The sequence below is a fragment of the Microtus ochrogaster genome (genome assembly GCF_000317375.1).
Source record: "Microtus ochrogaster isolate Prairie Vole_2 chromosome 6 unlocalized genomic scaffold, MicOch1.0 chr6_random_2, whole genome shotgun sequence".
Lineage (NCBI taxonomy): Eukaryota > Metazoa > Chordata > Mammalia > Rodentia > Cricetidae > Microtus > Microtus ochrogaster.
The window spans coordinates 11,232,852-11,249,734 of NW_004949095.1; the positions used below are offsets into that span (position 1 = coordinate 11,232,852).

The window sequence follows — 16,883 nt, forward strand, 5'->3', positions numbered from 1 at the left end:
GGTCTCGTTTCCTCTAGCAAGGCCTTTACATAGCATAAGCTTTGTCTGAGAACTCCAGAGGCATTTCTGATTTCCACGACTTGACCTGGTTTCTCCAGTGATCACATGCACCTCTCCCCCTTGAGGAGACGCCCACTGAGGTCTCTCTCACATATTTTGTCCCCCGAAGCTGGGCATTACCTCCCAGGGATGCTGAGCACCAGAGGCTTGTTTACCAGGCTGGCCTCACTAAGCCAAGGAACCTTGTCGAATTTTGGAACAAAGGCCTAAAGAGAAAGGGGAAGAGACAATTTTGCAGAGGTTATCACACTTAGGAAAAATAAAGATAAATCTTAAAAGAGGACACAGGGCTGGAGAGATGGCTCAGCGGTTAGAAGCACTCTCTCCTCTTTGAGACAACCCAAGTTCAGTTCTTAATTCACTCCTATCAGCTCACAATTGCCTGTGACTATAGCTGCAGGGGACCTAGAACCTTTCTATGGCCTCCACAGGTACCTGCTTTTAGGAGCACATGCCTACACACAGACGCTTGTGCAGATAAAATTAAAAATAAAATATTAAAACAGTTATAACACTTGACTAGTGCTGGCAGGACGATAAGCAAAGTGAGCTAATAGCAACCACACAGCAATCAACATTCGACAAGGCATTTTTACACCCGAGTCTTTCCACCACCCCGTAAGTGGCCAAGAACAAATACGTGCCCTTTCTGGTTTACAAACCAAGAGTTCAAAGTGAAAATAGTGCTACCTCCTCAAAGCGACACAGTTAATAATGGGTTCATGCTTTCTGACTTTTGTGTCCACTATATCATGTATTCTAGATATTTTCAGCTCTCTGTACTTACACCTATTCATAACTTCTTTAATATTTCCAGCAATCTCTTGTTCTGATCTTCTAGCCATGTTTTCAGACCCCAGGCACTCCACCCTCTTTTTTAGGTGGCAAAGTCTAGTAAAGAATCGAGCCTTGGAATCATCCACATTTGGGTATTTGATCTAGTTGCAATCAATATCTAGCTGCTTGACTTTGGACAAATATAAACGTATGATCACATCGTCTCTGTGAAGACCAGTGCCCAGAAAGCTCCATGAGATCTGAGATATGTTTTCTCTGTGTAGTTACTGAGGTCTCTACCATAGCTCCAGTAGCCCGGGCTGTCACCTGTACCTGTAGGAAGGTTTGAATGCATGGAAAGTCCCTTAGCTGAGGCCTGACAATAACACAAGTTCAACAACAGAGGTTGTTACCCCTCTCCCACGGCCCAGAATCTATCCCTGGCTTCTCCTCCCTTGGAGCCCCCAAAGCGCATCCCAGACTTTGAGCAGATCTCCCGAAGAGGAGCCGCCAGTAGAGGGCAGCAGCGTCTCCGTGCCGGCCGCTTGGGCGGTGGAGCCCTGTCCACCCGGAAGTGATCCTCCACAGACGTACCCTCTAACCCCGCGCCCCGGATGTAGAAATCGCTGGGCGACTGCCCATCTCAGTCGTGCACCCCTAGGAGCTCGGTGCAGGTGGGTTCCGGCATCCTTCACATCGGGCCGGTCCCGCCGAGCCGAGGCTGGGAGAGGGGCGGCGGCGGCGGCGGCGGGCGGGGCAGGCCGGCTGGGTGAGTGGCACCACCAGACCGGACCGTTCCCAGTCTGGTGACGCGGACCCCTCAAACCTAGAAGTCCCTGTGCATGAGGGCAGATTCCAGGGTGTCTGGCTTTTGGAGCAAAATTCTAGCCTGGTCTCCATGGAATAAAGACGGTTCGGCAGGTTTCTTTTTTCTTTCTCATTTGCTGAATGACTTTCATGTTTCTGACTCTTGAGTTTTCCTTGCTGTTTCAGTTAAGTAAGGTGATATAACACTGAAGGATGGTAACCTCAGCTAATGAACAAGGGAGGTTTGAGTTCTTGGTTTGGGCTAAAACTGTAGATATCATACTCTTCTGTATGGTGCAGATTATTATTGTCATGAGGCCGACAACTTACTCCAATCCTTTGGGAACCTGGTAACAGCTTTCGATTCTGTCCCTGTGTATTTGCATAACTTGCAAATACAATCATGCAAAAATAGTACATAGCTTAGGTGTATGAATGCCAGAGTTAAGACTGTGTTAGAGGAGATAACGAGAAGCACGAACTTTGATAGTAGACTTCTGTTGGAATTCTGGCTCCACTTTGTTACCCTGGGACAAAAATACCCAACCAATGTGAAACTCAGCTGTTTTACTAGGTAAAGTGGGACGGGTACTAACTTGTAAGGTCGTGACGGTTAAATGCTAACTTTAGCGTTCTGAGTCAGTGATGTTATGCAGATATCAATTGTTAAGATTATATTTTAAAACTTGAGGTGTGATTTTTAATGCCTCAAATTAGGTCACCATGCACAATTGCTTTAGGCTTTCAGTAGACTGAGTTGTTTTGATTGTAACGGAATCCTACCATGACCTTCCCAGGCCTTCATGTATTCACAGATCTCTCTTTTTCTAGGAATTCAGCCGAGTTGTAGTTCCTCACAGAACAAACCCATCTATTGCAGGCCTAGCCTGAATCGCAGCCTTTGTAAACAAGAAAGAAGCAAGCGCCTGTAGGGCACCAAGCATGGCATTTCCCGAGAGGTGTTAATTTGAGAGCGAGACTTGCTTGGACTTCTCTGAGGGAGACTGAACCGGCCTGGACTCGGGGAGAGGATGAGATAATGTGTGCTCAACATGTCACGGACAACAAAGAAGTCAAGTGGCAAAAGGTTTTATATGAGCGGCAGCCCTTCCCTGATAATTATGTCGACCAAAGATTCCTGGAAGAACTCCGGAAGAACATCTACGCCCGGAAATACCAGTACTGGGCTGTGGTGTTCGAGTCCAGCGTAGTGGTCCAGCAGCTCTGCAGTGTCTGTGTTTTTGTGGTGATCTGGTGGTACATGGATGAGGGGCTTCTGGCCCCCCAGTGGCTCTTTGGGACTGGGCTGGCATCCTCACTGCTTGGGTATATTTTATTTGATCTCATTGATGGAGGCGATGGACGGAAGAAGAGCGGGCGGACCCGGTGGGCTGACCTGAAGAGTACTTTGGTCTTTATTACTTTCACTTATGGTTTTTCACCTGTGCTGAAGACCTTGACGGAGTCTGTCAGTACTGACACCATCTACGCCATGTCCGTTTTTATGCTGTTAGGCCATCTCATCTTCTTTGATTACGGTGCCAATGCCGCGATTGTATCCAGCACACTGTCCTTGAACATGGCCATCTTTGCCTCTGTTTGCCTGGCTTCACGTCTCCCCCGGTCACTGCACGCCTTCATTATGGTGACATTTGCCATCCAGATTTTTGCACTGTGGCCCATGTTACAGAAGAAACTGAAGGCATATACCCCACGAAGCTATGTAGGGGTCACCCTGCTTTTTGCATTTTCAGCTTTTGGGGGTCTTTTGTCCATTAGTGGTGTGGGAGCCATACTCTTTGCCCTTCTACTGATTTCCATTTCATGTCTTTGCCCTTACTACCTCATCCGCCTGCAGCTCTTTAAGGAAAATATTCATGGGCCTTGGGATGAGGCTGAAATTAAAGAAGACTTGTCTAGGTTTCTTAGCTAAGCTAGGGACCTTCATTGCAGTATTAAAAAAGCTGAAAGACTTAGAACCTAACCAGTATAACATTTAAAGGCAGAGTTCCACTCTTGAAGCAGAGGGCTGTTCTGGGTGGTATAACAGAGATCAGAAGAAAACATTTTTTAACCAAGGGCTTAGTGAAGGTGTTTGTTCTTCAGTTATTTTGTGAAAAAGCTTTCTGGTGCCATCGTGAATTATTGTCCCTCTTTATTCCTTGTAACAAATAATGTAATGAGGGTTCTGCTTATTAAAAAAGTAACACCCATTGAATTGTCTCATATTAAAAAATACCTGTATTTATGTGTATATGAGAGAGAGTGTGTCTGTATCAGTGTGTGTGTGTGTGTGTGTGTGTGTGTGTGTGTGTGTGTGTGTGTTCTCTTTCCAGTATGCATGTCCTAGGCATTCAACTCAGGCCTTGGCAGCAAATGTCTTTACCACCTGGGCCAGCACACTGGCCCTATCTCATGGTTTTTCTGAAAGCATAAGACAGTAAGTGGTAGACAGAGTAGTAGGTGTGTGTAACCAGTTATCTAGCCTTTTCTGTACACTAAGGGCCACCTTTATATATCTAGAGCCTGAATTTGAGAGTCCAGGATGGTGGTCTCTGGTTGTCCAATACCACAGAAGTCGTTTTAGTTCTTAGCGGATCGTACACATAGCCAGTCAAGGAGACTGACGTGTCACAGAAACACAATGTTAGAGACATCGAGAGAAGCTGGAGAGAGTTCATCTGAAACCATTAGGCAACAAGAGGTGACATTTACTCTTGGAGGATGGCTGGAAAGCCCTTGAGAGCAGAGAAGTGATGTCAGCAAGAACTGGAAGTTAAGGAGCCAGCAGCTGTGTCCAGGAGGGCAGCTGCTACTGCTCCCAAAGTGTTTGCTTCTCCTCAGTCTGGGCTTCATGCCTGTGGAATTTCTGAAAAAAGTGAACACTTCGATAGCTGTGAATATGCTTTCTATTGTGGAATGAGCCTTGTAAGCTGTCTTAAATTTAATCCAGGTTACAAGCACATTTGCACAAAACATGACTACATTTGATGCCACATCTGTTAGCTGCAGCACAAAGGTGGGAACGTGATAGGGATTTAGAGTTACAGACATCTGGAGGAGGAAAGAAGGCCAGGGGAGAATGAATGGTTCAGCTTGTTGATACAGTCACTTGGGCTCTCTCTAGTCCACTATGAGCAATCCAGTTTTTCTAAAGATGGGGCAAGCTGTGGCGTCTTGAGTTAGCTGATTGTTCAGCTCTCAGTTTTCATCTTTAAGAATTGTGGCAATTAGAGGAGCTGTTTGTGAAGTGTACTAGTACTGAATATCTCAAATGCAAAATTCTGAAACCAAAAATGTTCCAAAATCGTATAGGTTTTGAGCATCAGTGTTATACCCTGTGAAAAATTCTACATTCTATACATTCTACACTGGGCATGAAATCTTCATGCCCAAATTTTTTAAGAAACATAAAATTGTCTTCATGCTGTATATAAGGTGTACATAAAATAAGAGAATTTTGTATTTGGATAGGTTCCACTCTCAAGCTATCGTTTTACGTAAAAAATTCAAAATTTGAGGAAAGAAAAGTCCAACATATTTCTGGTCCTGAGCACATTGGATAAGGGACTCCGGGTGTGTCATGATAATTGGAATGTAGGGAAATTTGCAGAGGGCTGTGGCACTAAGTGAATCAGGTTCTTTCCAGAGGGGCTGGCCCCAGCTGTGAGAGCGCCTGTACTGTCCTCTGCTGAAAGTCATTCCAACTTAGAAAGCGAGAGAGCAGCACGCTGTGCAGTGATGCTTCATGGTTTTCTGATTTTTCACAAATGTCTTGAAAAGTTTTTGAACTAAAGTCTGCAGCTGCCATCCCATTCTTTTCCTGATGTTTGCTGTGTTGGTGAAGATTGTTTCACGATAAAAACAAAAGTGAGCGATTGTCCCCCAAGATCATTTACACCATTTTCCGAAACGTAAGGACCCTTGGTGATGGGGTGAAAAGGAAGCAGGAACTGCCGCCTGGAGCCAGCCCCAAAGCATCCATCCACTGTAATGGACTGCGCATTTTGTGCCTTGACAATGGCCCAAATTGTTCCATAGTCCACAACAATGGATGGTAGGTGGATGTAGCAAAGAACTGTGAAGGCTGTGGTGTGCTTCATATTTTAATACGTTGACTTATCTGAATAGGTTTCCAGTTGTCAGCTTTAGGAAACTCATGGCCATGGACAGAACGCTTCCAAAGACTGAACCACTTTGAAGAATAGTGGGGCGAATGAATATGTCTGCTGTTTTTTCTAGCTCTTTTTGGTGACTTTTATTTGGACCTACCCAGAACTCCATATTACTCATATTTGTGGTCCTAGAAAGTCAGTGTGGATGTGATGGGGGATGGAGAGTTTGGGGTGCCCTTGAATTTGAGGGAGAAGGTGCAGCAGAGACTGTGTACTAATGGAGCTGTAGGAAGAAGTGGTCCTGTGGTAGTTTGAATGGAATTGGCCCTCATAATCTCATAGGGAGTGGCTCTATTAGGAAGTATGGCTTTGTTGGAGTGCATATGGCTTTTTTGGAAGAAGTGTGTCACTGTGGGGATGGTCTTTGGGGTTTCCTATGATTAGGATCCTACCCAGTGTCTCAGTTGACTTCCTGTTGCATGCAAGTGTAGAACTCTTAGCTACTCCAGTACCAGGTCTGCCTGCATGGCGCCATGCTCCCTGCCATGGTGATAATGGACTGAACCTCTGAAACTACAAGCAAGCCCCCTCAATTAAATGTTTTCCTTGTAAGAGTTGCCATGGTCATGCTGTTGCTTCACAGCAAGAGAAACCCCAACTAAGACAGTGCCACAAGCAGAATCCAGGGTAGGTAGTATCATGTGTTCCAAAGGGACCTAATGCATTCTGGTGGTGGACAGAAGCACAGGATAAAATGGATTGTAAATGACAGGGATTGAGGTCACAGAGAGCATACTATGTATTGCAGTATCCTGTACTCGGCGGCAAACTCAGGGACTTTCCAAAAGAGGTGAGGAGGCCAGATAGGTACAGATACTCTAGCACGAGCAGACTGGTGTGTCTGTTAACTGCCATGAGCTAAGCAGTGAGCCCGGGCACGAGGCAGATAATAATGGGATAGGCTACATTTGGGGTTCTTGAGATGCCATATCCAGGCTGAGGATGAGCGGAGCGCTGTGTGCTGCACCCCGAGCCTACTGGCTCACAATCCTAAGCATGCTCTAGGATGGATATTGAGACAAATAGAACCACATGCTCATTGTTTTGGAACTGGTTTTTACAGTTTAGTTGTGCCACAAGTGGGCAGTAGTGGAATTGGAAACAGGTGACAGAACGGCAAATTAAGTAACCGAAATGATGAAAATCAAAGGACCGGAGGCAGCCTTCTGAAAATGGATTAGCACTAGAACTCAGCCCAGGAGGAATAGTCAAAAGAGGTGTGACCATGGCCTCTGGCATCACTCAGGGTAGGGCTATATAGTTCACTGGTAGAGATTTACCAAGCATTCCTCAAACTCTGGAAAAAGTGTCAGAGAGTAAAAGCAAATAGGAATTTGTCCATTGGATCATGATTTACAGTAGAGAAAACACTGAAGTGGCCTCAGTGTAAATTTGGGTCAAATGAAAATACAATTTTACCAAATTTCTGCATTTTCTTCAAGAAAGTCTCACAGGCCAGCACTATAAATGAATTCTAAAAAGGATTAGGGAGAATGAAAAAAAGTCAAGCTCTGTTTGCTTTTTACTACTGAGAAATCCTGAGCCCTTACCTGCTGCTATTGGGATGGCAAGACTAACCTGTGGCATGCCCATTTCCTGTGACTGCTGGGAATTCACACCTAGAAAATGATCCATCTGACCTAGTACAGCCCTTGTTGGGAACACTTCATCCCTTAAACCCAGTACTGCAGCCAGCCTCAACTCAAGCCACACTGAAAAGGTGAGGCCATATATTCAAGATTCAGATTTCTAAGGTAAATATTCTATTCAGGGGGACACAACAGGGGACGGAGTTCAGTAGTATTATAATTTTATCTCAAGCTGTCGAGTTCTTGTTTATATCAAAAGCCACCAGCTTGCGTTTCTACCATTTCACTCCTCTCTCTGAGCACCGCTTCTTATCATTTGTTGTAAGGTACAAGGAAGGCTAGATAGGGACTGTGCAAGTGAGAGCAAGGAGAGGAGGAGGAGGAGGAGGAGAAAGAGGAGGAGGAGGAGGCCCTTTTGCCTACCTTGTTCAAATGAAGCTGCTATAGTTTGGATCTTATCTGCCTGCCAAAGGCTCAAGTGCTAAGTGCATGATTCCACCCGTAGTGCTAGATCCTTCAGGGACTAAAGGCAGGGAAGGAGGTGGAGTCTCTAAGAGAATGCCTTGGAAGGCGTATTGGACTTGATTTCCCGTAACTGCTTCCCAGTAACTCTAGATAAGCAGCTTTGTTCCTCCCTGGGCTCCCTACCGTGGCATGCTGCTACTGCACAGGCAGAGAGCCAACCAGCCGTGGGCTGCACCCGCTGAAACCGAGTCAAGGGAATTCCTTTCTCCTTCAGCTTGACTACCACAGGGATTTTTTTTTCCCCAGCTGTGGAAAACTAAGTAACACAGGTGTCAGACATTGAAATTGGGGTGGAGAGGATCAAGGAAGAATAGAACTGCAGGGGAGTTAAAATAAATAAATAAATAAATAAATAAATAAATAAATAAATAAGCCTACTAATTTTGTGTTGTGCTGTAGCTAATTTATGCCAAGCAGGGAGCTGGAAGACATGTGTTATGTGTGTGGTAACACAGTGACTCCCTTGATAAGCAGGTTTGTGTCAGTGTTGTGCTGTTTGAAAATCTATGGGCTGTGAACTTGTCAGAAAAATTTGGGAACAGCTCTGGCTTTAAACGTCCATGCTGAGCATACAAGAGGACACAAGGCTATCATTTACAACTTCCAAGCACAAAAAGGCCCAAGGACAAGAAAAAGTAAACAAGTCGGCAGAGGGCATCAGCTACACAATTATGTAGTATTTCAAATCCCTGGGATTCAGTGACATAGGCCTGGGGCACAGTGCCCTCTTGTGGAAGTTACAGTTATACCTCTGCAGTAGCGATTGTGGCTTGGAATTCTTACTGACTTGTGAATCATGAAAAAGGTCTGAGGCCCCCAACAAACTCAGGAGGCAAATAGTAAATGGGGTCTTGATTAATAATAATCCCTACATCTGAGAGCACACCACAGTGTGCTGTGTTCCGGACGCTGTGCTATGCACTGTGTATATAGATTGTTTTATTCTCATAACAGTCCTGTGATGGAGATTATTTCCATTTTATGATTTAGGCGATCAAGAATTGAAGTGAGTAGCAAGAAACTGTCTAAGGCTGTGCTGATAGGTTAGGCCCATGCTCTGCATTTCTGGTGCTGAGTTGTCTCAAGGGCTAAAGGCTGACTAACAGGCTTTAAATCCCTCATCATTCCCTGTACCCTATACCCCCCTCCCAGCAGTAATAAGATATTTAATGACTACCATGGCTATCTCTATGCACTTTATACCATTGGCAATTTATGATATTTGCCCTGGGAATTGATTCAGCCAACAAATACTTTTCATGTACTTACTATATGACAAGTATTTTTATATGTGCCTTGGGTAGATCTATAAATTAAAATGCTTAAAGATCCTCAACTTACAACAGTTTAGCAGGAGGAAACATATAATGGGTGTAAACAGAAGGCAATGTGTGCTGCAAGAAAGTGAATGGTGGCAAAGCCATGGAGGCAAGAGCAAAATGAAGAGGGTTGGGTCCTAGAAATCAAGGGTAAAAAAGTGACCGTGGGAGCAAAGGGTGACCAGCTATGGTCAGATGGAATCTAAGAACTAAGATCATGCCAGGCAGTGGTGGTGCGCGCCTTTAATCTCAGCACTTGGGAGGCAGAGGCAGGTGGATCTCTGTGAGTTCGAGGCCAGCCTGGTCTACAAGAGCTAGTTCCAGGACAGGCTCCAAAGCTATAGAGAAACCCTGTCCAAAAAACAAAACAAAAAAAATAACAACAACAAAACAAAAAAGATCATACCATGTGGGACAAGATCATGTCCTTGAAAAGAATAGGACTTTGGTGGCTGAATTAACTTACTTGGAGTGGGTTTGAAAATAGAGAAATTGTAGCAGTAAAGCTTCCAAGACCAGCCAAGACTAGTATAGAAAAGAAAGGAGAGATTAGTAAAACCTCAAAGCACCGTAAGGTGCGGCTACTGGGGGGGGGGGGGGGTTCCTGAGTACGTGGGCGAGTGGAGTTGGGATCTAACTGGCGAATGGAAGGACGGACGGAAAGAGAGTTGCACCGTGGTTCCGAGAGGGAAGGTAGGGTGCAGGACACGGATGTGGAGAAGCAGAAGATGAGGTGAGGAAATTCTTTTCTGGAGAGAACGGATGGGGAGAATGAGAGTGAACCGGAGTGCAGGAGCGCGGTGCACAGGGGCAGCCGAGGGTTTGGGGAGAGCAGAGCACACTGGTTATCCGGTAATATTTAGTGCTTCTGCAGTGGTTTGGATGAGCATAGCCCTCCCATAGGCTCACATATTTGGATGCTTGGTCCCTGTTGACGGACTGTTTAGGAAGGACAAGGAAGTGCACCCATGTTGGAGGAGGTGTGTCACAGGGGGTGGGGCTTTCAAGAGCTCACTCTACGCCCAGTCGGTCTTTCCCTTTTCTGCTTGCCTCCTGCCAGTGAATCCTTCTGCTAGAGCTCCAGAGACTTAGCTGCCGGCCTGTCACCGGCCCTCTGAAACCTCTGAAGCCAGCCTCCAGTTAGAGAGTCTTTTACAAGCTGGCTTGGCTGTGGCATTTAACCACAGAGCAAGATGGCTCCTTCGTGTGTGGTGCTGGTGAACTGAAAATAAACCTTCATTCCACTTTACACGTATGTTTGTGTTTTCCAGGCCATGTTCCCTCGGGTGGCACAAACCAGGGTAGGTAGGTAGAGTGTTGTTTATATTTAGAGTGGTAGATGAATCAAATGGCATGCCCCGGAGAGCAGACTGCACAAACCGTGGATCTTACTGTCTGGGCAGGGAGTTAGGCATTTGGGCACAGTGCAGCACTTTCCTAAAGCTTGAGGTTCCAGGGAGAAGGGGATAAGGACTGTAGAGAGGCATATGGAGGTAACAGTGCAGGGTAGACCTAGGTGTCTAGGGGTTCTGAAATGACTCGTCGCGACTGGGATAAAGGCAAATGATACAATTATCAGTGAGTTCAAGGCGGATACTGTGCTAGGAGTGTTAGGGTAGAGTTGGACTTTGGGGCCCGTCTCTTTATCTCGAAGCAGGTTTGTTCTCAGGATAGGGAGGTGTTATAATGGTTCACTAGCGGGATTCATGGGCTCATTTTCTGGGTGACATGTATTTTGACTAGAGCCCTTTGGGGATAATCACAAAGGCTTCCTAAGAACTATGAAAAACTCAACAGCAGGCAGTGTGTTTTGAAGGTTCTAGAGACTGATTCTGGCAAGGGAACAGCTTAGTTGGGGGGAGCCAAGGTGAAGAACCTTGCATGGACCGTGGGGCCCTGAGGTAAGGCATTCCTGCCTCCACTGGGAGGTTACAGGCAAATGGAGGCACAATAGAACCCGCAGGAGGTCTGCTGGGGTCTGCTTAGGCCAGGCCAATACTTTTGGAGGCTCTTTCAGTCCTAGCCTCGCAGTGCCATCAGTGTTGGTTTACCTTGGGAAACAGCTGCGGTTACCAAACAAATTAGAGTACCACTTCCCTCCCGAGTGTGTTTGTGTGTGAAACAGGATGGCCGAAAGCTAGAGCTACGAAGCAGCTGTTTCCCAATGGCCTCACATATGCACAGCCTCTCAGGCCTAGCTCCCCTCTCTCATCCCGCAATGGAGGTAAGAAAAGAGGGGGCTTGGAAAAATCCGTTGGTACCTTGCTTCCCAGGGCATTCAGGAGCAGCCTGAAGTTTTCTGCCCTGAGGTTAGCTTTGCCCACCCTGGTACTGATGTCCTCAGTGCTGAAAAAGACATCGTCCCTTGGGGCTACTAAAAAAGCTGCTTCTGCTTTCCCAAGCTTGCTGGCTAGCTGCTCACCACCCCGGGATGGCCTGTGGCCTCGTGCTGGGCCCAAGTTACATTTGGACTCCTGTAAGTGAGAACTCTGTGGGCCTCCCACTCTTTTAAAATTACCAAATAAACAGATCCTTAAGGCCCCAGGCAGCCTTTGTGTACATAGCTGAGAATACTTTTTTTGTGTTTAAAAGAGAAAAAGGCAGACAGAAGAAACTATTTCTTGGCTCAAACTTGTTCTGTTCTTTCTACAATGTTCACTCAGGCGAGAATCAGAAGACTACAGTGCTGAAGAGCCAGACTAGCTTAAAGTCGTGGATGGCAGTTCAAAATGGTACTTTTGAAAATGTGCGTGGGAAGAGCCCTGAGCCTCCCCCCCCCCTTGTCTTCATGGTGACTGTCCTTACCTTCTGGGGCAGATGAAAACCTGTTGTATTTGTTCATGATTAACATAGTCATGAGTTCCACTGAAGTTGTTAACAGGCTGAAAATTGGATCTGATATAAAGTACCATGAAATTGAATTAAAAACAATATGGAAGTGGTGGTGTGTAGTCCTTACGCCCCAGTAGCCTGCCACCTGTTGGTTGTCTTAGCATTTGATCTTAAGGTGTTGACAACGTTGAAATGTAATCATGGCTTGCAGTCTTAAGCACAACAGCGATGAAAACAACAGGTGTATTCTATAATGTGGAGGCAGCTGGCTGTGCCCTTCAAATCGCGGGGGAGGGGGCACGTTTCATGGTGCAATGGTCTAAGTTCAATGTGATTTACACAGATACAGGCTGTAGTTAGAATATAGAGAGCACAAAATTGGTTTTGGTTTTAGCCATCTTGGTGTGTGTGTGTGTGTGTGTGTGTGTGTGTGTGTGTGTGTGTGTGTTCACGCAGGGGCCACAGGTCAATGTTGGGTATCTTTCTCAGTTCCTCTAACCTTCATTTAAGGCAGATCGTCCACTGCTCTAGAGCTAACAAGCTGGGTAGACTGACTGGCTGGCAAGTCCAGGGCTATTCCTGCTTCTGCTTCCTTAGCGCTGGCACGACAGGATCTTTCCTCACGTGGGTTGTGAGGATGTGAAGTGTGGTCATCATGTTTGCACAGCATCTCCCCCAGCCTGGTTTGAGTCATCTCAACTTTTCTGTGTGTTTCATTTTTAAATAAATAGATTTATAGCTAGACAAGTTTACCTGAGACTCTCAGGAAGCTGGATGAAAATAATTCAGTAAACTGTATCATACTTACTTGCTCAGTTATGAAATACATGTTGGCAAGCACAACATTTTTCTTTCAAGTCATGGGATAAGGAAAATGGAAATCTACCATGCTTGTTAAAATGTCCTTGCTTGTACACGAACAGCAGTGCTTTCTTTGTTGTCTTTGTTATGGTTTGAACGTGAAGTGTCCCCACAGGCTCATGCAAGGATTCAGTGTCTGGATGTCAGTTGGGATTTGAAGAAGGCATTGGCTCCTTCTATTGAGCTAATCAATAGATCAGTTTCTTGATTCGTAATCTGATGGCCTTATTAGAAGCTGGTGAGCAGTAGGAGATGAGGGAGTAGTGGCATATGCCACAGAGAGATAGATGCATGCTCTTGCCTGTCCCTTCTGTGCTTCCTGGTCTTCACATTGGAAGACGAAGGTTGGGACAAAGAGTTAAGGAGTTAGTTAGTTAGTTGCATCTTATGAAGCAGCTACACACTATCAACAGTATAGACACATTAGCAAGCCTTAGCATAGTTTAATGCTATTTTGCCTCAACTCAGGCCCAAAGCAATGGATTCCCACACTTGTTCTGAAATCTTTTCCTCAGTTGTATATATGGTCCCCGAGGTTGACATACGATTATTTAGTGGTGAAACTCTAAGAGAACTATTGGATGTTTTAATATTTCCTACCTTTAGCTCTCTTTTTTCCATCTTGGGTGTTCTCAGTTTGTTGAGCTGTGGACCGCAGAACAATCGCCTCTCTGAGCTGGCAAGAGGAGTCTGCTGTAGTACCTCTTGGTTAGGCACCAAAGCAGGTGGGGGACTCTTTCATAATTTCAATAACAGGATGCCCCCTTTTCTCTCCAACACTTGAATGACTGAGAATCTTGCATCATGCATTCTTTTAGGAATGAAAAGTTTGGGTTTTGATTGGCTGGCGTGAATTCCGTTCTCTCTTTGTCAGAAGTCACAATTGGTACCTTCTGGAACATTAGGTCATGGTTGGAGCAAGTGAATGAATGCTCTCAAGATCTCAAGAGCATCAGCACTGGAATCATTAATGGTTTTCCTCAGAAAGATGACCAAACCTTTTATCAGAACAATATGTGATAACTGCTGATTTGGTTATTTTAAAGCTGTTTTGATTCTGTTACTTCTTTGGTACTCCTGCTGACTAAGACATTCTTGTGAATCCCAGACACATCTGATGCATAGAGAAAGGAGTGGATACGAGGATTAGCTTTAAAAGGAAACCCTAACTCCTCTTGACCATGCTGAGTTGTGATCAGTCTTGAAGACTGTAGTATCTTTCCTACTCTGTCTACCTGATCATTGGGGGTCAATTCAAGTTGTAAATATCCAAATTGTGAAGTAGTAGGGTAATACCACATCTGTATTTAGGTTTTAGACAAAGTGAAAAAATACCAAGTGTTTGAAAAAACAAAACCGATGGGAGGAGACCCCTCGCACTAACAGCCTCACTTTGCTTGGCAAACAGGTATAAAATAATTAGGGAATATTGTGTCTGGTGGTGTCCAGATCTGTCTAGTAAGAATACTGATTGAAAATTCAAGGGGCTGGAAAGATGGCTCAATGTATAACAGTATTTGCTGCAGTAACTTGAGGGCATGAGGTTATAGCTCAGCACCCATGTAAAAAGCCAAGTGTGGTTATGTGTTTGCATGTAACCCCAGTGCTGTGTAGAGCAGAGGCAGGGGGGTGTTTGGGCCTTGCTGGCCAAGTTCAGTGAGAAACCCTGACTCAAAGGAGTAAGGTAGATATTGATAGAGCAGAATATTGGGATATCCTCTGGCCTCTGGGAGTTCATAAACAGATGCATACTTGCACACATGTGTGAGGATACACACATACACACGCAAACATAAAAACACTATTGCATGAGGATGAGGATGAGGTAAGGCAAAAGCTGTATGGTGTGCATCTTGTCACATCAGCTCAGTTGCCCCGGGGCACAGGAGAACCAGCGGAATGACTTGCTTTATAGTCTTTGGACTTTGTTGCCTGTAACCATGTTCATCACTGAACCTTGGATACAGCAAAAAGGGAGATGACATAGCATATGCAACTTGAAATCGAGAAGCTGGCTTGTATTTTTGAATGGAGAATTTAATACTTAAAAAATGATTTCCATGATGGAAAGGAAATGGTTTTAATGAGGGGTCTTCTTTTAGAATAAGGAGGTCCTGTCCAGATCTTCCTCTTGCCTTCCTTTGCCAGGACTCCTCCAGGTCAAATGTAAGTGGGATTCTAGTGAAGTAAGGGGAACACAGAGTCCCAGAGAGGGATTCTCTCTTGATGAGTAGTACTCTATTTTAAACAGTGAAATGCGTTTTTATAAGAGTTCTCATCCAAGAAGTGCTAGCTGCTTTTCAATTCAAATTCAGCCCCCGTGCATCTTCAAAACAGAAAGTCACAAATTAAATTAAAAATCTTTTGGCAAAGCTGCCAAACAGTTGGCATAATGTATTACATAACCCCCAAAGTAAGCATTCTATTTGTATAAATTTGGGGGATAGTAAAACAAAATTCAAAGCCTAAAATTTCAGTATTGGCATTATTTAAGGACTGATGCATTAAAAAGCTTCCTCATCCCTCAAACTTCTATTAATCCTGTTTCTTTGGCATTTTGCTGACATCCTAAAGAAAGCTGCTGAGGTGGCAACATTTCCATGCTTTATTTTGTGAGCTTATTGTTTCAGCTGTGCAGTTTCCTCTGTAATTGTAGTTGGTTGTTTTTACTCTTTGGTCTTTGACTCTTTGGGTCCTGCCACCTGGCTTTCAAATAAATACACAGAGAATTATTCTTACTTATGAATGCCTAGCCTTAGCTTGGCTTATTTCTAGCCAGATCTTCTTAACTGAAATTATCCCATCTACCTTTTGCCTCTGGGCTTTCCACCTTTCTCTATTTCTGTATATCTTTTCTTTCCTTCTTATTCTGCATCTGGCTGTGTGGCTGGGTTACTGGCCCCCAGCATCCTTATCTCCTTGTCTCACTCCCCTCTCTTCTCTTTTTCTTCTTCTATTTATTTTCTCTGCCTCATAGCCCCGCCTATCCCTCTCTGCCTTGCTATTGGCCATTCAGTTCTTTATTAGTCTAATCAGATGTGTTAGGCAGGCAAAGTAACACAGCTTCACAGAGTTAAACAAATTCAACATAAAAGAATGCAACACATTTTGTCTCATTAAACCAATATTTCACAGTATAAATGAATGTAACACATCTTAAAATAACATTCCACAACATGTAATATTACATGTTTTTTATTCTTCTATAATAGCTATAGGAAAATAATAGTAAAACATTTTGGTGCAGTAATAACTATTGATATGATTTCTGGAGGCATAGCAAAAGGATTGAGGGTTCTGTGTCTTTTCTAGGCTCCTAGATGTTCATTATTTTTGCTTTTTTTGTATTGCATTGAAAGTAATTTCTATTCATTAACTTATTGCTCAATACACTACTATCCTCTGCCAAATAACACCTTAAATCACAGTGGTCTAATAGTGCAAACCTTTCCCATTCAGCTCTTTACTATATCAAACTATACATTTTCAGGACTGTGTATGGTGGTACATGCTGCTGGTACAAGCATTGGGTGAGTGGAGACAGGATCAGGAGTTCAAGACCAGTCTTGGCTACATGAAACCATCTCAAAAATACTCTTATTTCCTTTTTACTTTTATTTTCTCAAAGTTTCCCTTACCTCCCCTTCCCCTAGTCTCTTCCCCTATCTCCCTTCTCCCTCAGATCAACTCCTCTTCCATTTTTCTTTAAAAAAACAAACAAACAAAAAGAGCAGCCCCTCTCAGGGATAACCACCAAGTTTGGCCTAATAAGATACCATAAAACTTGGCACAAACCCTGAATGAGACAACCAGGTAGGAGGCAAGAGTCAGGACACCCCCATAATCATTAGGAGCACCTCAAGAACACTAAGCTACACAACCATAAGATATATGTAGAGGATATAGCTTAGACTCATCCAGGCTCCGTGATTGTGGTT

At 44.5% G+C, this 16,883-nt stretch overlaps 2 protein-coding genes across 5 annotated transcripts in view; one reads left to right on the plus strand and one right to left on the minus strand.

Moving 5' to 3' along the window:
• C6H1orf105 (chromosome 6 C1orf105 homolog) overlaps nt 1-13,735 on the minus strand; it is a 50,931-nt gene extending 37,196 nt beyond the window's left edge. Inside the window, exons 1-2 of the mRNA XM_005363960.2 lie at nt 13,546-13,735; nt 181-266 (exon numbers count right to left, since the gene is read on the minus strand). Coding sequence (XP_005364017.1) covers nt 181-266; nt 13,546-13,566 — 107 coding nt within the window. The 5' untranslated portion in view covers nt 13,567-13,735. The remainder of the gene's footprint in view (nt 1-180; nt 267-13,545) is intronic.
• Nucleotides 1,443-3,859, plus strand: Pigc (phosphatidylinositol glycan anchor biosynthesis class C). 4 transcript variants are annotated; one of them, XM_013352481.2, is made up of 2 exons: nt 1,443-1,511; nt 2,476-3,859. In XM_013352481.2, exon 2 carries the CDS (start codon nt 2,684-2,686, stop codon nt 3,575-3,577), a length of 894 nt encoding a protein of 297 aa, XP_013207935.1. In that variant the 5' UTR covers nt 1,443-1,511; nt 2,476-2,683; the 3' UTR covers nt 3,578-3,859. The 4 variants fall into 4 exon arrangements, with proteins under 4 accessions (XP_013207935.1, XP_013207936.1, XP_026643438.1 ...); XM_013352482.2 differs by lacking the exon at nt 1,443-1,511 and adding an exon at nt 1,522-1,606; XM_026787637.1 differs by lacking the exon at nt 1,443-1,511 and adding an exon at nt 1,630-1,758.
• Nucleotides 13,736-16,883: the final 3,148 nt, after the last annotated feature.

What these genes read in the sequence shown, in the direction of transcription:
- Pigc (XM_013352481.2), top strand. Translation starts at nt 2,684, where the DNA reads ATGTGTGCTCAACATGTCACGGACAACAAAGAAGTCAAGTGGCAAAAG.